This window comes from Anomalospiza imberbis, chromosome 5 (genome assembly GCF_031753505.1).
Source record: "Anomalospiza imberbis isolate Cuckoo-Finch-1a 21T00152 chromosome 5, ASM3175350v1, whole genome shotgun sequence".
NCBI classification, from domain to species: domain Eukaryota; kingdom Metazoa; phylum Chordata; class Aves; order Passeriformes; family Viduidae; genus Anomalospiza; species Anomalospiza imberbis.
In genome coordinates, this window is record NC_089685.1 from 55,521,506 (window position 1) to 55,542,447 (window position 20,942).

The window sequence follows — 20,942 nt, forward strand, 5'->3', positions numbered from 1 at the left end:
TGGAGAGGAAGTGTAACACCAGAGCTTTCCAAAGGAACACCCGCCAGATCAACCTCCAGGACCTGTGGAAAACATTTTCCAGCTGAGTTGTGAGTCCATCTATTCCTGTCTTCCACTCACAGACCTTTCAGTCATGGTCAGGAGCTGCTCTGGACAGAAGGTCCCCTCTTTTTTAAGGGATAAATAGATAATGAAGACCTTTCCATGATTTGGAATAATTTTTAAATATGAGAGACTTTGATTTTTAAAAATCCATTAAAAATTTACCAAATATTACCTAAGTCTGTTGATTTTGCATATTTTTTTTTGTTGTATCAAGCAGAGCCTTCAGCAAGTGGTTTATTTAAATTTAGAGCACTTTTCCAGCAAGACTAAGTTGACAATCAGAATTACAGAATTAGGCACTGGTGTGGTGCTGTGCATAGACTCTCATTGAAGAGACTCTGTACCTCTTTGCTGTGTACATGTGCAATGACAAAAAAGCCCGCTTTTGCCTCTCACCTGCTGATATCCTGCCTACCTGTCTTTGTCATAGGGTGGCACTGCACACTAAAATATAGTGGACACTCCCAAAAAATACTCGGTTGTGTTTGAAGCAGGCCTTTGACATAACTTCTGATCATGTGGTGGATTTTTAGGCTGCCCAGAGTCTTTTTTGTTTGCTTGCTTTTTTATATTGGTGCTGTTGTTGTTTGGTTTGGTTTGGTTTCTTACAGAAAGTTTTAACTGCCTGAAGAGAGTTGCTTGTAAGTGATACCATCCCAGAGTACCAGAAAACAGTAAAGAGAAATTTAAGGAGCAGAACAAAATGGTGAGGGAGACCATTCTAGCAACAGAAATGTGATCAGTGCATACTACAGTAGCAGAATTAAAAAAATAAAGAGGCGCTGCCATCACAACTTGAAGTCCTAAAGATCCACCTTCACACTCAAGTTGTTCTCCTAGTGGAAAATGCTGAGGAGAGAAGAATGAATGTACTCTGCATCCAGTTACTTACCTGTCTGCTGTAAACTGCTTGAGAATCTGTGTCTTCAAATAATCCACTTGAAAAAATCTGACTCACCTTTCATTTTTTGGTCATAAATATCACCCTAAAAATGATCAGCAATCATCACTGCAGTGTGGTTTGAGATCCAAGTTTTACTACTTCCATGCAGATGATATTTGCACAAAAAGTTGAGGGAAGTACTATATCCTTTCAAGCTGCTATAGCAGAGACTATATCTACCTTGTATCTTTTCCCCCCTTTTCCTCAATTCACTTAATGATTTTCCTCTTTTTTTAAATATTATGTAGGCAGTGTCACTATTGATAGCATTGGAAGTAAAGAATTTTCATCTTACTTCCCAGAAAGGGTAGAAAACATCTATTTATTGAATCATAAGAAAGGAAAGGTCCTTGAGAAATTTACTTTTTGTCTACACAAATCATAGCTCTTTACACTGTTCGGTTGCATTTTTTTATAATGGAAACGGTATGGAGAAGCAATCATCATCAAATGCAGCTCACAGGATGTGACAGGAGTTTCTTTTTCTTCCCTACCCAATCCAGCATCAAACATTCGCTCTCATTTTACTTGCTAAAAAGTGGGAAATAAAAAAAAAACCCATTAAATTAATAAAATGCACATAAACCCCAACAGGAATGGATATGGAAAATAACATGTTTGGCTCTGTCCAAAAGGTCTCACTTCTGACAGGCAATCCCTGTGTTTGAAGGGATGGGTTTTTTGAAGTCTGGTTTGGAAGCCCTCATAAACTAGTTTGATCAAACATCTGCCATGCTTTAAAGAATATGGATTATTAAGAATATGGATTATTCTTAGCCTATGGTTTTGCATTCTATATAAGTCAGACTACAGAGTGACACAGAGCAGTGTGGCCATGCTGCTGCATGCCATGAAAATCTCCATGCTGGTATAGATGAATTTATTGGAATCACAGGACTGCTCACCACCTCCTCTAATTAAACTGGTGTGACTTGCACATGGGAGACTGCTAAATTTAAACTTTCCCCCTTAATCTTTAGGGCTTAGTGTTTTGGCTAATTGCTTTATAGAAAACACTGACCGCAAGGATTTAGCTGATGGACCAATGAAGAGGCCTTGAATTTGATTAAGAAATTACTTTGGTAGTTTAGGTGCCCTGTGCATCTGCAGCATGTGCCTGGGAAGCTGCACCTTCAGGTCAGGATTGGAGAGAGATGTAAAGAGGAGCTTGCACAAGCTAAAGCTCACATACTTACATGAGGTGGCTGGGGCTGGCAGCCTGGCTTGTTCTTTCACAAGAAACAAGCTTTGGGCAACTGGGATAACAGTGTTTGAAGCTGCTGCTGCAGCACATTCCTGTGGGTGCCTATCAGGCTTGAGAAACCTCAGGAGAGCTGGGTTTGGATTCTGGCTGCATTATCACCTACAAGTCCCTAAGAGCATTTAGAGCTATGGGAGCTCCTGGAGTGGTGGTACCCACCTGCAGGGCCCTGCCCTTGGTCTCGATGGGCAGTGTGACTGCAGAGATGGCACAGATGATGCACACAGAGGAGAAGAGACACAGGGCCCCCAAGAAAGAAGCACTCATAAGAACCTGCAGGTCAAAAAACATCAAACAGGAGCTTGCTAGTGTGGGGGACTGGCACTTAATTAGCAATTAAGAGTGGACAGAGGGTCACAAGTGCCTGAGAGACTCCACAATAGAAAAAACAGTATCTTGTGAACCTTAAGAGCTTTCAGAAAGTATCTAATAGTAGTATCCACAGTTGAACTCTGTGATGAGAGTTACTCAAAGCTACATCTGGCAAAGACCTGCCAAGTACTCTGTATATGAGGTTGGGAGGGAACTGATTACATCCTCCCTTTTTTGGATCAATTTCAGGGACATCTCTCTGTATTTGGTGGCAGTGTTCAGCACAATGTTTACCAACCTTATCAAGCATGCTCTTACTTGTGATATAAACGGAGCCACCATTGCTCCCACACGGCACAATGCCCCACTTGTCCCCATCCCCAGCGCTCGCATTGTGGTGGGATAAACCTAAAACAGGACAGAAATAAACTGGATCAGTGCAACAGCAATCTGCAATATCTGTACTTTTCTTTTTTAATTTTTTTATTAGAGAGACCCATTGTTTTATCAATGGCAGCTAGTGGGATAAGATATGAAAAGAAATAAAAGCTCCCTTGGGCCTCACTTGAGCCATTACAAATCTCTCATTTTTTTCCCCCAAGTAAAGCTTTAAGGCAAATCAAAGCTGGATGTGATTCTCCTTTGTTTAGCACCACTACCACCACTTTATTTCCTGGATCTATGATCAAAATCACAGAGTTTAGGTTGGGTACTAAAGGAAAAATTCTGTTTATACTGCTGGGCCCTGTGTCTGGGAAGCAGGAAGAAAAGATATTGTCTGCAGAATTCAAGTTTGCCTATTCATTTTTATCAACAACACGTTTGTTTAGAAGGAAGAAAAAGAAAAACAGATCCCAGTAAGAAATATTTAGACTTAGAAGAATGTGCTTTGTGTCATTTTTCTTTCACACCTCCCAAACACCTATGCCAATGAAACACTTAAATATGAATTTTACTCAACTTTTAGTCCTCTTAATATCAACAGATTTTAGCAAGTATACTCATATAAGCCTTTGTTTAAATACATTACTGGGCCAATCAAATTAAGTAAGTTAATTAATGAAGAGTCCAGGCACTTGGCTCAAAAGATTTTGATCGTTGATTAAATTGTGAGTAGAATTGATTTATGATATGGCTGTTACAACAATGGTCTTTACATCAACAGCAACTTATTCAACACTACTAAAATTGTGGTATTAAAGGCAGGTGCAAATTTAAATATTACAGTGCACTATTAAAAGTGCAAGGGAGTTACTTCTATTTGCTTTGGATCACTTTAGTCAATTAACAAGCAAATCCATTTAATGCTATACAATTGTTTTTTAAAAAAAAAAGAACAACAAAAAACCCCAACAATTTATGCTTAACTCACAGAACTCACTGCTCCAAAGTTGTATGAAGGAAAAGCTCTTTAAAGGATTAAAACCTTTTTCAGACAGAACAAAGCAATTTCCATCAAATGAAAAGAATCATGCATATAACCCCATATACTACCTCATACAGCCCCTTAAGTGCTGGAAAATGTTCCTTTTAGTGGTAGTCTGTTCTCTCACTATGGGGTTAAAGAGGGGAAAGATTGTGGGTGTTGGAAGATAATGGTACCCAACATCCTCAAAAATAATGTTTTATAAGAGCTGAAAAACAGCTGGCTTAGTAGGGCACTCCTCTTCCATCTACTCCTGTCATCTCCAAGCTGGTTTTCTGCTTCCTCCTTATATTTTGCATATGAAAACACTGTGGCTAAGATGCCAAAAATACACAGTTCTAGGAAGGTGACTAGTCCATAAGCTAGCAGGCAGAATTCCTGAGTATACACAAATGGAATTTGAAGCCTGCAAGCAGCTCAACATACCTCAAGGAGAACCCACCTCTGCCGTGTAAATGTAGATGGTGTTGAAGTTGGCTGAAACCAAGGCACGCAGCATGAAGAGAAAGCCAACCATGCCTGCACTGGAGAGAAAGCCATGTGGAGCAGAGTTAATGTCACTGAGCAGCATCAGCAGAGATACCAGAAAGAAAGAAATGGGGAAAAAAGCGAATGAAAAATAGAACTTATTTCCAGTGCATGTTGTTTAAACATTTTTAAAATTTTCTGGACTGTGCTAGAAAGCAGCTTGTTGGATGCTTAGGGGAAGCCACGTGGGCTCAGTAGTACAAGTGAGCCCTTCTGCACACCACTGCACCACAGAATCTGCTGCCACAGCTTTCCCAGGAAAAGGAGAGCCAGTCAGAGGCTTTTCTCAGACCTACAAAAATTACTGGCCTGACAGACTGGTGAACTGAGAATACCAGAGGTCCTCCCCTCAGAATTGCACACCCTCGAACAAGACCCATAGTCTGAGCCAGAGTACCTTGAGGTGCAGATATTAAGAAGAAGAAAGAATAGAGCTGTACATCCCATGGTGATACACAGGCTTAGACGCCTTCCGAGGACATTGATGCTGAGAACGTTCACAGGATTTACTGGAAATAAAAAGGAAAACCATAAAACATTTGATAATCTAACTGCAATGATTATCTGCCTTGACAGACCTTACACAGTGTGACTCAAAGATACCTGTCTGCGTGCCCAGTGCCTACCAAACATCCTGTAAAATGCACAAACCCTATCATTCTCTTCCTGCACCCAAAGCTTGTGATTTGCCCCCATGCCCATTTGTTTCCCCCTTCCCCTCAGATGATGAAGCCTGTGCTTCTCTGAAATTGGCTGTGCTGAGGCAGGACACCTATGTCTGTCCTGAGCCATGCAAGGAAGGCATGTCTGGGTGAGCAGCACAGGCCTGGGTGGTTTTGCTCCCTCTGCCCACAACCCAGCGAAACACCAGGGCCTGAGGTGTGTCCCGCTGAGTGCCCTGCTGAGCCAGGAGCCACAGGCTCATGGCCTGTGTCCCAGAAGCTGCCGCCAGCAGTGCCCAGTTCGTGTTGGCCCCTGTCACCAAGAGCATGCACAGCTCAAACCTTTGCAGCGAGCACTGTGAAAGGGGAATGGCAGGGCAAGGATGGGGGAAGAGGTTACGTGCGATCTCCCCGACTGTGCTGATGATCATGGTCTGGTAGGCAGCGGGCCCAAACAAGTGGCAGTGGCAGGGGCTGTGGCTCTCCTCAGAGTCATCGCTGGAGTCCTGCAGCGGTGGGGCTGCAGAACCACAGACAAGGTCCCGCTCCAGCAACTCAGCACTGGCCAAGATGACGCCGTAATAAGCGAAAGCTATGCCAAGCCTGTGGGGAGAAATGCTGCAGTGAGGTGCAGCTATGATGGGGAAGGTGAAGAAACTCAAATGCAGCAGGTTTTGGATGCTCTGGAATCTCTGCTGCTGCTTGCACCAGCTCTGCATGCTGGAACCCCTTAGCCTGAGCAGCGAAGTGGCTCAGGCATCCACCAGACCACTGGTCACCTGTCCTGTGGTACTCCCCTCCTACCTATGTGTAGGCACTGCTCTTTCTCAGTAAACCTCACCCCAGCTCATAGCTCAGCTTTGTATTGGGTTTGCATGGCCAGGTTTTGGTAGTGGGTTGGGACTACAGGGGTGGCTTCTGTGGGAAGCTTCTGGAAGCAGCCTCCATGCCAGATGCCAGCTGACTCCAGCTGATGACCAAGGCTGAACCCAGCAGCAATACTGGTAGTGCCTCGGGGATAACATTTGCTAGAACCAGAAAAAACTGTGCAAGAGCAACAGCAGCCAGAGAAAGAAATGAGAACCTGTGTGAGAAACATGACTGCAAACACCAAAGTCGGTAAAGAATGAAAGGCAGGAGGTGCTCCAGGTGCCAGAACAGAGATTCCCCTGCTTCCCATGGTGCAGACCAGGGTGAGGCAGCTGTTTCCCTGCAGCTCATGGAAGTCCACAGTGGAGCAGTGATCCACAGTGGAGCAGAGATTCACCTACAGCCTTTGGAGGTTCTCATGCCAAAACAGGTGGATGCCTGAAGGAAGCTGTGACCCCCATGGGAAGCCCATGCTGGAGCAGGCTCCTGACAGGACCTGTGGGTTCATGGAGAGAGAAGCCCATGCTGGAGCAGGTTTGCTGTCAGGGCTTTTGACCCCCTGGGTGAGGTGAGGGAAGCCTTGCTTTGTCATTATCAAGTAATTCAGAATACACCTGATCATAAGCAGGCTGAAAAGTAATTTTCACTTTTTTATGCCCCCTGGCAGTTTCAGAAATGAGCAGCAGAATTTGGGCCACCTGGGAAGGCAGGGAATGCTGGGGGGCATGGGAATGCAGACCTGAGAACAGACTAGGAAACAAAGAAAGATAAAAACCAAAAAGATATTTCATAACACTCATAGAAGTCAAGGGGAAAAAAACCATAAAAAATTCAAGGCCTAACTTCACAACATTTAGGGTCAATGGTTTCCCACAGACCTATTATTTATACATTTCCATTCCAGACACCAAAGCCAATGAAACATGTATTACCCTTGCATACAGCTGCTGGAAACACTGCATCTGAAACCTGTCTCCTCAATCTCAATTTCCCCAGCGAGTAGCACTGGTAATGGTGAATGCGTTTCTGTCAGAGTCCTGTCTCACCGGTCCTTTGGCTATCCTTTGGGAGAACAAGTTTTCCCCAAGCAGGGAAGGAGAGCTGCAGGCATACAGCTGGTCCTGCTGCAGTCAGGCGTGGGCTCTGTCCTGTAGCTCTCCCCTGGCTCCCAGGAGCCGCTCTGTCCTGAGGAAAGACTCATAGTATCATCCCAGAAGTCCAGCCCTTTTCTGCCTAAGTTAACAGCAACCAGTCAGGGTGTCTGAGGTGTGGTCTGAAACACAAACCTATCCATGTCCCTTCAGCTGCCAAGGATCTGCAGCCACCACTGGAGGCAGAGTGGTGTCCTGTTAAAGGCAGAGTCAATGGGAGCCTTCTGCTCCCTGCACACTGTCAACCAAGAGAATGAGCTGATAAGCAAGAGAAAAAAAATTACCATATGATCCATATCTGCAAAGTGGTTCTGAGGTATTTGGGGTGGATGAGGTCCTTGAATCTTCCCCTTCTTTCCTGAAAATCATACAATAGAAATAGAAGTTTCTATAAAGGCATCTTTTGTACGGGAGCAAGTGTTCTGTGAGAGCAGTTGGCATGCCAGGCCCTCCTGTGCTCCCCCTGTCCCCAGGGTGCCTGTGGCACAGACAGAGTCACAGATGGTGCAACACAGCACCTATCAGACCTCCAGAGAGTAAAGGCCCGTTTCCCAAAAGATACCCACAGGAAGCTGCACTGCAAAGGATGGAGGAGGGGAGAAAAGAACATTCTGAGCTCTCCTGGCCTCAAAGGACCCCCAGATCTGAGCAGTCTAGTCCCATTGTGACTGTGATGGTGCCAGAGGGGGCCCTGGTTGCTGTTGGGGGGCCAGCACTGCTGGGGCTTCTGTCAGCTCCCACTGCCCTGCATGCTGCTCTGCCTGTGAAGCAAGCTTTTGGACACATACATCTTTCTGGGAGGCCTGAAGTGCCAGTAAGCAGAGACTGGCAGGCACTGGGGACCCTGCCTGGCCTGCTGCCCACAAGGTCCCACCACCAAGGGGAGACAAGTTCACAGGGATGGTGTGGATTGACTTAATTTTTATTTTCCTCATCATTGGTTAAGCCCGAGAGAGGGCAAAACTAATAAAAGCCCTTCCCACATCCAATGTGGATCCATTACATAAATTCAATTAAATTTCAGGGAAGCTTTAATCCTAACTAATTCCAATACAATAGCACCATCTTGCTTGAATTGCTAAGGACAATACTTGGTGCCTCTGGGATTCAATATGCAGGAAAAAGATCCAGGAAGGGGATTTAAAATAACTGAATAATTTTGAGGCCCTGAACAATGGATTTGTCTTATCTTCCTGTCTTGGGGGTCAAAGGAGCCACCTAAGTCCCACCCACCAGTCAGCAGGGCCCAGACTGGGTGAGAGAGGGAGAAGTCTTGGGGGAAACTGCCCCATCCCTGCAGCACCCACACATGTTTTTGGGCATTTCAGTCCAGCAGCAATCCACTCCTGAGCTGCTCAGCTGCTTACAGGTACAGGTGGTGGTATCTGTGAAATGGTCTCTCCTGCTTTGACCCTCTTCTGCTGGTCTGTGGCTCCACACTCAGGGATCTGGGGTCCTGGGACACAGTGGACAAGCCAGGCCAGGGGCTGGGAGAAGCCTCTGGGAGCACTGGGTGGACCTCACGGCAGGGATCCTTGCAGCCTACCCACTCACAGCCCTGAGAGAGACCCCAAGGGACAGTTCCCAGATCTCATGGCAGAGGGAACACCCCTGCAGGACGGGCAGGCAATAAGGAATGGCATGCTTTGCCAGTAGCCTTTTTTGTGGCAAAGGAAGCAAGTATTTTCTTAGCCCAATATTTTTCTGAGCAAACACAAATGGAGAAAGAAAAAATCCCCAGAAAATTCCATTCCATTTTGAAGGCCAAGGTTACTGTTTCTCCAAAAGAAAACTGACATCATCATTGCTTTCAGCAGCTGTTTGGAAAAGAATCAGGCAAGGAGGACGAGAGAGGCAGAGGAAGATGTGGCTGGCATTCTCAATCCCTCCCTGAAGCCTGGATGCCAGCAACCCTGCCTGGGCTGGACAGCCTGGACTTACCTTGGCAGACTCCCTCAGCTGCCCCTCTGGCATGGCCGCCCCATTCATCCTGGCAATCCTCTGCAGTGTGGCCAGCGCAGCCCCCGTGTTTCCCGTCGACACGTTATACCGTGCAGACTCTGGGATGAACTGGAAGCAGAGTAGGAAGCCTTTCTGCACCTCTCTTGTCCTACTCACAGCTTCACATCACGCCCAGGAGCCTGCTCAGGTTGGCACAGGGCACTCCATGAGCTGGAGCAGCCCTTTGCCTGCCCTTCCCCCCAGCCATGCCCTGGGGTACTCTCTGTGCCCCAGCCCCCCATTGCTCCCAGGGAGCTCACCCTGCCCAACAAACCCATTTGTTGATCATGTCACTGAGCCATCTGGGTCAAGCACTTATGAAAGGTGAAAGCCAAAGACACAGGTTTAACAAAACCAACCCTTGACATTCTAAAATGAGATGTTACTTCTAACATCTCATAACAAGTAATATGTTCAGCATATTACTTGCTGAAGCAAAAGTCTTGGAAGGCACAACAAGGCCATTTTAATAAAAAGGAAGAAGTGGTTGAAATGTAACTTGTTACTAGCATTTGGTGCTCTTTCCAAAATAAAATACATTTTTTTTATTAAATGGCTCTATTAAATTATAAACAATTCCATCTATTTCACTCAAATATGAACTAAAGACCCTTTTTTTAAAGGTATGTATACTAACTCTGTCTTTTCTTTTCCCCCAGATTACAAACTTCAGCAATCCAATTTTGCTGGCAAAAATAATCAGGGAAACAAAACATGCAGGTTATAGGAGTGTATACTCACAGCAACCTTAAATTTGTCTGTCCAGGTAGCACCCCAGACGGACTTGTGCATTCACCCAGCTGCAGGATGTATTTTACATCTGTATAGCCTCCAGCAGCCACAGTTCAGCACTGAAGTGCCCATGAGCACTGTAAGCAGGGATTTTCCACATCACCCCCACAAATCAGATGGTTCTCTTGACCAAGACCACGATGGTTCTCATGGGTTTTCTGAAGCAGAGGGACACCTGGGGAAACTGTGGTTTACCTTGGCACTCTGTGAACACTTTACTGAGGCTACTTTCCTCAGCCCTAGAAAATGTTCAGACTGAAGAGAGTGTGCTGTGTCCAGCATTAGACTGAATAGACTGACTTGTCATTTTTTTCATACACTATTCTAGCCTGTCTTCCTCTTGGTGCCTGACCCATCACTGCAATGCCTGGGTACTGCTGGCAGTCTGGACACTGGAACCTGGGCTGCTGGAGGGCTACAGCAGACCAGTAAAGCCAGACCATCACCAGCAAGGTAGCATCTCCCCTGAAGCTGGTCTGCAGCCCCGCCAGGACTTCAGGACCTTACCAAGCCGCTATGTGAGAGGACAGAAGAGGAGAAAGGAGGACACAAGAAGAGCCTACGATGAAGGGGGTGGAGGGCAATGGTGCCTGGGGAGACATCAGGGTGGTGGCAGTGCAACAGGGAGTGGAGAGTGGAGATCTTCCTACCTTGAACACCAGGATGAGAAGGATGCCAGGGATGGAGGCAATTCTGATCAACCACCGCCAGCCGATGGTTGGGTTCACCACTGATGCCAGGCCAATGATTAACAAGGATCCGGCCAACCAAAACACCTTTCCAAGGGAAAGAAAGGGGTTAGAATGTGAACACATGACAATGATCTGTTCATTTTCTTCCCTTCTACTCCAGTTCTGTGGATAGATGGGGAACTGTGCTAGGGAATGCCGAGGTTCAACTGAGCCGTCCCATGGCTGTCTGAGAAGCTGGGCTTGGGTGGGAGGAAAAAGGGAAAGACAAGAGTTTGGGGAGGGACAGTGAAGACAGTCTTAATTAGCTCCAGGTAAAACCTGCTAATTTGCTGTGGATACAATCGTACATAAAGCCACTGCTTTTGTCCTTTTAGTCACTTCTCTGCTAATGCTCATGCTCATGAGTTTTCCTGTTGTCTAGGTTTCTTCAGGAAAGCAGGAGATTTACAAGCTCAGAAGACAAAACCAGGCCAGATTTCCACTGCTGAAAGTTGGTGGCTCTCCAGTAGACTCAATGCCCAGCTATACCAACAGTGAATCTGGCCTCTGATCTGCAAGTACATTCCTTTCTGAAGTTCACTTGTTACCATTAGGAGACACATCCCTTTCGAGGGGACCACCCAAGGGAGCTCAGCCAACAGAAATCACAAAAGCTGCAGCAAGTCCATGAATAGCCTGTGGGCAAAATTAACAAATTTCTGGGGAGAAATACAAGATTGATCTTCTATAAATCTTTGTGTTTCTGATGACACTTCAGTAATGATACCCTGGGATCAAGGAGGCTGCAGTGAAAAGTAAATTATCCCTGACAAGAAGAGTTTGGTTCAGCAGTGGGATGAATTTGTGCACTCAGAGGTGTCACCACTGATCATCTGCACATGCAGCAACTGTCCACTGCAGAAGTCTGCAGTAAGCAATGACCCAGCAAGTGGGCACAACCCTCCCAGCATGTATCAGGCCAAATTTGGGACTGTCTGTGCTAAGCCTCCTGTGCAAAGCCCCTGGCAGAACCTGAGCACGGAGAGGAGCAGATTAGGACCTTACCTGGAAGTCACTATATAAACCACTTGTTATCTCTGGGGGTCCAAAGAGGGGGGAGGAGGGATGCACCTCAGCTTGGAGTGGGCTGGGAATGCCACCAGCTCCAGTGCCTGCCAGTCCATCAGCGCTGGCCCCATCAGACCAGCCACATTGTCAATAGGAGAACAAAGAGGCTGGGTGTCAGCCATCACTCAAAGTCCCTATAAAAATGTTTGGAGCATTAAATCATTTGAGGAGATACTGCCTCTCTCCTGTGTACATCTTTAATAACACAGATGCCACACTCTGAGGTGCAGGAGGCATTGGAGACTTGCTCAGACCTAGGCAAGAGGGTTTAGTCTGGAAGAAGTGCTGTGCTGGAGACGTGGCTTCCAAACTGTGGTGGGACAAATCTCCTGGGACTTGGAGCTAAAAGAAGCAGTGATGTTCTCACTTTTTCACGTTCTCACCTGGGATAAGGGCAACATGTATCCCCGATATTTGGTGGGCAAAAATTCAGTTTTTATGATAAGTCTAGCAAAAAAGGAAAGAAAAGCAGAAATACAGTTGCAATGAGAATTTCCATGCAAATCAAGTAACAGTTCAGCTCAACTCATACAATGAATACCATCCCTCTTCCACCTTGAGCACCCAGAGACAAGGAATCCCTGTCACATGTGCCTCCTACTCCAGCACCAAATTACATGCAAGGGAAACATAAGGCACAAATCCTTCCCAGCCTGTGGCTGTGGGATACAAGCAGGTAAACACTGCAGTCTATACATCAGGAAACCTATGGGTGATTGAGGTGTCAGCACAGGCATAGATATGTTCATAGAAATGAACATTTTAGCAAAGTTTTTTTTTTTTCATGAAATAAGGAAATATCTGTTCCACTTTTTAAATGGTTGGAGTGCCCTTGGCACAGGGGGCTTGTGGCACAGACATTTCTCAAGGTCCCCAGTGTGAATTGAGTTTCCTTAGCTGGACAGAGAGAGAGAGAGAGGTGGGAAGAGACCCTCAGTGGCTCCTTCTGTCTCAGCCAGTGAAGTGTTTTGTAAAATGTTCAATTTTCTTCCATTCTCATGAGTCTTATGAGCAGCCTCCATGGCCAGAGAATAGGGGCATTCCTGGGAGAGAGGCTGTGCCAGCAGCTTAGCAGATGCATGACTCAGGCGCAGATGCCTTCTCTCAACAGCACCTCTCTCCCCTATGTCCTTTCCTTCAGCAAAAGGTTTTTGGGTCAATGTGACCAGTTTAGGGCTTTCCTTTGTGGGCAGCAACCAGGCTTTAAGTAACCATGGATGGTGCTGAAATGTTTCATTTGTTTCCATAAGAAAGTAAACAAAAAACACCCTATTTTTCCAGGCCCCTAGTGAAGTGGTTGCTAATATTGTGAATTTTTCTTCCCCAAATCCTCCTTTCTGTTGCAATAGGACAAAAACTTAATTTCAGTGGGAACGTTTTCTATAATTAAAAAATAATTTTCTACTTAAGAAGAATTGTTATAACTTTTTTTTTTTAAGGAGGAAGCAGCCTTTACTTATCTGTTACCTGTCTAAATGTTTTTATATGTTCTTAATAATCCCTCTGTCACCAGTTTAATGTAAACCAGCTGTGCCCTTTATTCCAGGCCTCAGAAGTCCTTGGGAACTGCAAGTTATGTCAATTGACTGGGATTTAGTGAAATTACAGAATGGCTTTTTGTTTCAAGGTGATGTGGGAATTTGATCCCCTTCCCCTTCTAGACACTCCATTACCTTCTCTGGGAAGGCGGCTCGCACAGCCTTACCCTTGCGCGTGGCCTGACACGCCACCTCCTACCATGGCCCGCAGGAACACAAACCAGATGTAGGATGGGGCAAACGAGGTCAGCAGGGAGAAATAGGCTGCCCAGAGGAACGAGAGCAGCAGGATCTGCAAAAGGGCAAGAATTAGGGTTATTAAAGCACAGGCTCAGCCAGGTGCATGGCTCCTGTGGAGCGCAGAAAAAGGACACGCAGCCCCCTGCAGTCACTCACCTTCCAGCGGCCGTACCTGTCGGCCAGGAGCCCGAGCACTATGCTGAACACCATGTAGCCAAAAAACACCATCTGAGGGGAATTGGAACACAGCTGTGGAGGGCCCATTCCCAGCTACATGGGACAGCTCTGCTCTTTGAGCTGCAGGTGAGCTGTGTGTTCTCAGGGCAGCAGGATGAACTGTGGCACACAGAACCACAAGGGAGAGGTTTTCAGGGGATGGCTTCCTTTGTGTAGGCACTCACTGCTGCCACCCTCAAAGCTGAGGGTGGGTGGCAGGGTTTTCAAAATAAGAATGTGGAAATGGGGATTTTCTTTGTCCACTTGCTCTGGGCATGGACATCTGCTCTCATCAGCTTCATTTCTGATGTCTACAGTTGTGGCACTGTTCTTGTCCCTGTAAAGAGGCCCTAGGAATTTGTTTGGTTTGCTGGGAAATGCACTTTCAGAAACCCATGGTGGTACCCATGACTATGACCACATAGTGGATGACCTTTCTGGGAGGAACATGAGACACTCACTGTTGTCACTAAAGCCACCTGCCAGTCTTGGAGCTGCCACTCACATCGGATGAGAGGGGACACAACAGCTATCAGCATGATCTCCATGGCTTCAGCCACCTTTGGGAACAAGTGTGTGTTAGCAAGAAGGGAAACCACAAGAAGCCCACAGGGAAATATTTCTCAGTCCCTCAAAGCCTGCAGCCATGGCAGTTCCATCATGTCAGAACAGTCCTGTGAAGCCATGGTGCCTCCACAGTGGTGTGAGCCCTGTGCCTGGCCTGGAAGATCTTGGTGACAGGGAGAGGAGGAGAGAAAGGCACACTTAGAAAGCAGGTACAGGTATACTGTATATCTGGGAAGTTTGGAAATAGTCATCCTTGGCAGAGAAGATTCTTGCCCTGCTGGGTTATTAGAAGCTCTTCAGCTATCTTTGGAAATCAAGCTGCTTCGTTGGGTATCTAGCTGTGGATTCAGGCATCTGACATGAACTCTTAAAACTGTTTTTAAGAGTTCCATTGCTCCACTGGCTGTGTGCCCCAGCACTGGCTTCAGTTAGGAATGAGCTGACTGTTTACACACAGCTTCTGACTTTTTCACCTCAGCTGCAGCAATCCTCATGGATAGACCCTCATTATATTTTTTGCCCAGTCTGGCCTCCAGCTTTTGCCCAAGTTCCCAAAACAGATACACAATTAACCCAAGACCATGAAAGTTAGGAAATTTTTCAAGTAGCCAGGGGTGAGAAGATGCCAGGCCTTCTGAGCCAGATTGCAGAGGATTTGCGTGCCATGGGGATGACATGAAAAACGCAACAGTGAAGCTGAACCTAACCTTCAGGCCCTAACTGAAGATGTGCCCTGACAGTGCTCCAGAACAGGGGCCAAGCCATGATGCTGTGGGCCAACCTGCTCAGCTTTGCCCTGAAATGGGTCTGATATCAATGGGACTAAAATGTACTTTCACCAATGATGAAAATAGCAGAAATCCTGCCTGAGAAGGTATGTATGGAAGACATGGGCTGGCAGCAGTATGTGCTTATGGTCGTTATTGCACGGCAATGAGAAAAATGAGAAGAAAGCTTTTTCCAGGCCACCACAGATGGCTGCAGATACCTACCCCAGTGCTGCCCATGATGAGGAAAAGCATGATATGGAACCTCCCAAACCCAATGGTTTCCACAGCTTCTTCCACTGTAAATGTCTTTTGTCCTAAACGTGAAAAGAAAATTAAGACAGAAAACCTGTCAGCAGTCAAATTGTACCTCCTCTTCATAAAAAAATATTTCTCATGCTTCTGTGGGACTGCACCAGGAAAAAGCCTGGAAACATCTACCAGCTTTATGTCCACTGACCAGCCCCTGGATGTCCTGGTGGCAGGGCTCAACAGGGGGTTGCTGAAACAGCAGCCAGCACAAAATGAGGAAGGACAGCCTTGTACTATTTAAAATGCTTTTGAAACAGAGTCACATTTTAAAAATTATTCCAAGTAAATGAATCCTCAAATTACCAATATAATACAATAATTACACAAAGCAGAGGCCTGAGAAAAGCCAAGCCAGCCAGCTCTTCCCATTGCCATAGGCAGCAGCCAGCAGCCTGCTAAGTGTGGTGGGAGGGGAGTATAGGATGCTGATGTTGTGGCTTCATGTACAGAGGTTTTAAGTGGCTGAAGTGGCACAACTGAGGACCCTCCCTCTACCCCAGATAAACAGGGAGCCAAATTTCTAGTCCTGTCAATACAAACCCACCTTTTGGTGGTTCTTTTCTCTCTGCATGGATTTCCTCCAAGCCAATAGCATTTTCTGCCTCTTTTGGTGCAGTGGCCATCTCAGCTCCTGCAGGGATCCACTGTCACTGCAGGCAAGACTAGGATTTACCTGTGAAATCTCACAACAGTCACAAAGTCACCTGAGCAAGAAAATAGCAAGCCAGTTTCTCACAATGGAGTGGAAACTTTCAGATACAGTCAAATATGAGTTTGTTTCATGCAACTACTAGAACATGTCCCTTCCCACTAGGGTTTTACTGAAAAACACAAAGAAACATCACAGGGTGAGTTAGTTCAACTGAGAAACATCAGTCATCACATCACACTGGCTGTTTTTCTGGAAAGTTCAGGGATTGCTTTAGGGAAGACTGGAGACCTGCTAAGACAAGCGATCATGTGACAACTTCCCCAGCCCAGAGGTCAGTGAAATACAGTGCCAGTCTAACAGATGTTTCATCTCCAGAGCCAAGACATGATAGAACCAGTAGTGGTTGCCCCTTTTGGAGGGTCCCAGTGGAGCTGGGTTTGAGTGGGCAGTAGAGGTGCTGCACTCAGCCTGATGGGAGCCCCCACTGAGGCAGAGCCAGGTGACCCAGCCAGCTTCGTAACCCCAGGACACTGAGGGTGGCAGGGTAGCACTTAGCTCCTCACCCAAGCAGCACACAGCTTCCTGCTGCAAACCAACCCCTCTACCTCATCCCTTGCCACACTAATCCCCATCCTCTCAGGGCATCCATAAACACAGCCATGCATTTTGGATTGCAACTGGAAGCTGGATTCCTCTGTCAGTGTTTCTGGCTTTCAGCACTAGATCTTTTGGCCTCACCACTGTTGCTTTTCCTCATCAGAAAACCTCATTGTAATCCCAGGGCAGGGATTAAGCACGCTGATTGCTTAAACTCACAACCTTTCCTGCTGAATGCATGCTCAGGCACTGCAGAGTGGGGCTCAACACATCTGCACTTTGCTGACCCTCTCTCCTTTGATTACCTCCCTTCAGGAGTGCTGGGCTTGGCTCAGACTGCATTCACAGCCAGCCAGCAGAGACTGGGGAGGCTGCAGAAGGGCGAGAACTAGGGAGAATTAATGGCTGAGAGCATCTAATGAAAGATAAAAAATTCCATTTGAGATAGAGGGCAGTGTGAACAAAGAAAGCATAGAATTACAGTACTCCAGGATGGATACCTTGATCCTATACTGAGGCACAGTTAGAAGGAGGTCATTAAGGACTAATGGCAGATTAGTCAGTTGGGTCACATACATTGACCTTGCTGTCACAGATCATTACAGTCCAGCACCCAAGAAGGTGCAAAAGATATTGGTTACATCTGTCTCTCAGCAATGTCCTCAGAGGCAGCAATAGCTGCCAGCAGCACGCAGTGCCACCAGCTGATTATGATGGCCAACAGCTAGGGACTATTTCCAAGTGGAACCAGCTCAACAGAAACAAATCAAGGTGCTTGGGAGAGCCCACGGGAAGAGGTAGAGATTTACTGCACATCTGAATCACCAGAGGCTTTGCAATAATAAAATCTGGGCACCTGTTCTTCTCCTTTTCTGTTCCTTTATGACTAGGGACCTGCAAACACATTCTGCCCTAAGCTGCCACACCACACCTCTGTCAGTTTAAACAGACACTCTCCTCCAAAACGTCTGTGGCAGGCACAGCCCACAGTGCTGGCAGGACACCATCAAGCCCTGGGCATTTGCCCACCCATTGTGATGCTGGGATACCCTGCTACTGTTTGATGAGGGGTGTGGGAGCATTTCACCCATACCTGCTCTGGGCTACATGCCTTCCTTCTGGAAAGTGCCACAACTCTTCCACAAAGGGGGAGGGAACCCTGATCCCTGGTGCTGCTGTGCAGAACTCACAGTGAGGGTCAGGTGCTCAAACAGAAGGCTGCAGTGCTACCTCCAGCACCCTACAGTAGCCAGACACCTCCAGAGGCAGCAGGATGGTGGATAGTACCTAATGTAAGAACCACATTAATCTCATATAGAAGCTGGTAAGCAGCACTCTCCAGCACCTCAAATAACACCAGAAATCTGTGCAGGCACAGATAAACCTCCTAAGAGTTCCTACCAAACCTGAGTTTTGCTCATCCCAAACCTTTGCAGCTGTTTGCCTTGATGGAGCAGCTAGTGTCTATCTTCAGGGAGTCACAAATTTCCCTCTATTTGTAAATCCAACTAAACACCAATTACACAAGCCAAAAGAACAGCAGTGACAAAGCTGTTGCTGTCAGAGAAAATAAAAATCCTCCAGCTGAGGGGAACAACCAAGAGTACAGTGAAACTGCTGCTGGGACCCATTGGAATGATGTTGTGACCCCCCCAGAGGGCACAAAGGCCATACCACATGCACTGCTGCCTGTTACACCACCTGGGAACTCTGTCAGTAAGGTCAGAGACCTTCTCTGGCTGAGAATTTTCCTTGCAGGTGAGAATGGGGCTATCTGATCATACAAATGATCAGATGCCCCCAATATTAAGCAAGATTTTACTAAATATTTTTTTTATTTAGTGAAACTTTCTTACCTCTGTGGTGTCTCAGGCTCGGAGGAGAAGACCTTTTCTCTTTTTGCCTCTGTTTCTCCTCTGCTATTTACTTTTTAGAGTTCTGGCAGTGCTGTTTGTTTGGGATCCAGCTCCCAGGAGTCAGGTTTCCTCCTTGCTGGGCACAGGCGGGTCCCTCTCCGCCCACCTCCACCACCCAGGGGTAGGTGCCGCAGGCAGGGTACCCAAGTGCTGACCTGTGCTTGTCTCACTGCATCTGCAGGTGCTTCGCAGGCACTGCTCACCACAGGTGTTGGTGGTTACTCATCCCTTCTTGTGAGGGTGACTCCAAGCAGGTGGAAGGAGGGTGCTGGGACACATCATTATTGAAACACCAGCAAGATCTTAGCTCATAGGTTTCAGAGGTAGGTCTGGCAGCAGTCAGTGCCCACGTAAGGCACCTTTGCTATCCCCTGCGTGGGCACTGCAGCCACCGGCTCTTCTTAGGCCAGATGAAGCCAACTCAGGCACCAGCACCATGAGGAAAATAAGGTCTGCTTCATCCTTCTAAATTTCTTGATGAGGTAGAAAAATGAAGGGAGCATTCGTGGCTTTAAACTGCTACAGGGATCCCAGCCTTGTTGAGCAGCAAGTTTCAGTGCAGCGATAGGTGTGGACTCTTGACTAAGAACATATGTGCTGACCTTTACTACTCAGTGTTGGTACTGGTCTCACAAGGGTTTCCAAAATCCTTCTGTTTTGAATACATACACTGAGCTGGCAGCAATGGTGCAATAGTTTTATCAAAGTAACTCCCACGCTGAATCTCATCCTTCCAAGCATCTGGAAGATATTTGCTACCAACCAACATATGCTATCTCACAGCTTTATTTTATATCTTCCTCTTAATAATATCTAATATTCAGCTGTTATTGGCATCTGCTGCCAATCCAAGCTGCCAGAGCCATACCATTATGTTTTTATTGCAAAAACTCTGACAGTGTGTGTGCAATGACAGGAGGGCACAGATGTTCCAGCATTCCAGCTCCCCAGCAAAGAAGGGGAAAAAATGACCAAAATTCCAGTGAAGTTCTAAACCACAAAGATGAGCTTTCAGGCCCAGGTGTTTAGGATTGCACAAAGGGACACTATGTCTATAACATTTATCCAGCCACCTCATGGTATTTTACTTATTTGCCATGGAAAGGCAAAGGCTGGTCAGAGTGAAGAACAAATGGAAATGCCTACATGCATGAAAGGCCTAGGAGAAAAAAAAATGTGGGAGAGAAAAAAGAAAGGTCTCTATGCTGGCCAAGAACATGATGGAGAGCTATGGTATAGGTAAAGACTGAGGAAAGTGCTGTTTGCTGGAGGAGCCAGAGGCTGAACCCCAAGAAAATGTTGACTCCTGGAGTTTCTGAAGCTTCAGTCCAAAAGCTAGTTCATTATCACTAGAACAGAGGACCTAAGAGACTGGACAAGAACTCGATACCCGGCTTTCTTCATGTTCCACATCACAAAGATGTCCTGGTGGGAGGACGTAGACAAACACAGTAATGGCTCTCACAAGAAGGAATAAAAAAATTCAGGAAAGAATGGCTGTAAGTGACTACAAACAGTTTGCTTGACTTCCTTTCTTTGTTTGCCTTTCCTTTCTACATAGTCATTCACCAAGTTTTGTTTAATGTTCTTTCCTTACAAAATGACTAAACTCATGCCACCAGTTCACAGAAACAAACTACTCCCTAGCAATGGGATGAGCTTTGAGTCCAGAAGCACTCATTCACCCCTAGGCACAGATGCTGAGTCTGCTGCCAAGGGGCATGATGAGGTCCTGGCTTGGGTCAAGTCACAGATCTTCCAGCACTGGGTACAGTTCAGTTAAAGACACTGGGCCAAGTGTCTTTTATATATTTATATAGTATTTTTTAATAGACAAGGTCTGTTAGTCTGTAACAGTGGTCTCTGGTGGACCTGACCACACCTGGTGGCCACATTCACAGAACTAGCTGAACCACATGTTCTACTCAGCAGCTGTGCAAGGAACAGGCAGTCACTGCTTTACTCCAAAATCCTCCTCATCTTCTGCAGGAAAACCTTTTAAAAGCAAAGCACTCTCTAGAACATTTCTATGTTTTTAAAGAATTCTTAAAAAGAACCCATATGAAATCCAGGGCTCTTTTCAAAGTGTATCAGTGCAACCCTGCCTCTCAGCAATCTGAATGCTTCCTGAATATTAGTGGGCTTGGTCCTCTTGTGGAGTGGGGAAGCACCATTCCCATATCACAAATGCTCAAGTGGGACACAGGCTGTACTGGTTTTTTTTTGGTTGCACACAGAAAGACAGAGAACTGAATACAGAATCAAGCCCAGTGTTTGAGTTGCTGTT

General features: G+C 46.3%; 1 protein-coding gene across 5 annotated transcripts; it reads right to left on the bottom strand.

The window, feature by feature from the left end:
* Positions 1-1,351: 1,351 nt before the first annotated feature.
* SVOPL (SVOP like) lies at positions 1,352-20,332 on the bottom strand. 5 transcript variants are annotated; one of them, XM_068190927.1, is made up of 16 exons: positions 18,596-20,332; positions 16,035-16,163; positions 15,404-15,495; positions 14,306-14,404; positions 13,785-13,856; positions 13,556-13,680; positions 12,234-12,297; positions 10,702-10,827; positions 9,200-9,328; positions 7,543-7,616; positions 5,638-5,840; positions 4,973-5,084; positions 4,490-4,571; positions 2,940-3,029; positions 2,469-2,582; positions 1,352-1,579 (listed from the first exon to the last, which is right to left on the bottom strand). In XM_068190927.1, the coding sequence occupies exons 2-16, from the start codon at positions 16,111-16,113 to the stop codon at positions 1,568-1,570; spliced, it is 1,473 nt and encodes a 490-aa protein (XP_068047028.1). In that variant the 5' UTR covers positions 16,114-16,163; positions 18,596-20,332; the 3' UTR covers positions 1,352-1,567. The 5 variants fall into 5 exon arrangements, 4 of the variants coding, with proteins under 4 accessions (XP_068047028.1, XP_068047026.1, XP_068047029.1 ...); XM_068190925.1 differs by lacking the exon at positions 1,352-1,579 and having other exon boundaries at positions 2,163-2,582; XR_010999330.1 differs by lacking the exon at positions 1,352-1,579 and having other exon boundaries at positions 2,549-2,582; positions 4,474-4,571.
* Positions 20,333-20,942: the final 610 nt, after the last annotated feature.

Bases quoted from the DNA above. Each gene is read 5' to 3' on its own strand.
- SVOPL (XM_068190925.1), bottom strand. From the start codon at position 16,113: ATGGCCACTGCACCAAAAGAGGCAGAAAATGCTATTGGCTTGGAGGAA. The intron at 5,085-5,637 runs GTAACCTCTTCC...TTTTATTTCCAG, and splicing joins CACAGTCGGGGAGATCGCAC to TAAATCCTGTGAACGTTCTC. The intron at 4,572-4,972 runs GTACTCTGGCTC...CTTTCTCTCCAG, and splicing joins CTTAATATCTGCACCTCAAG to TGCAGGCATGGTTGGCTTTC.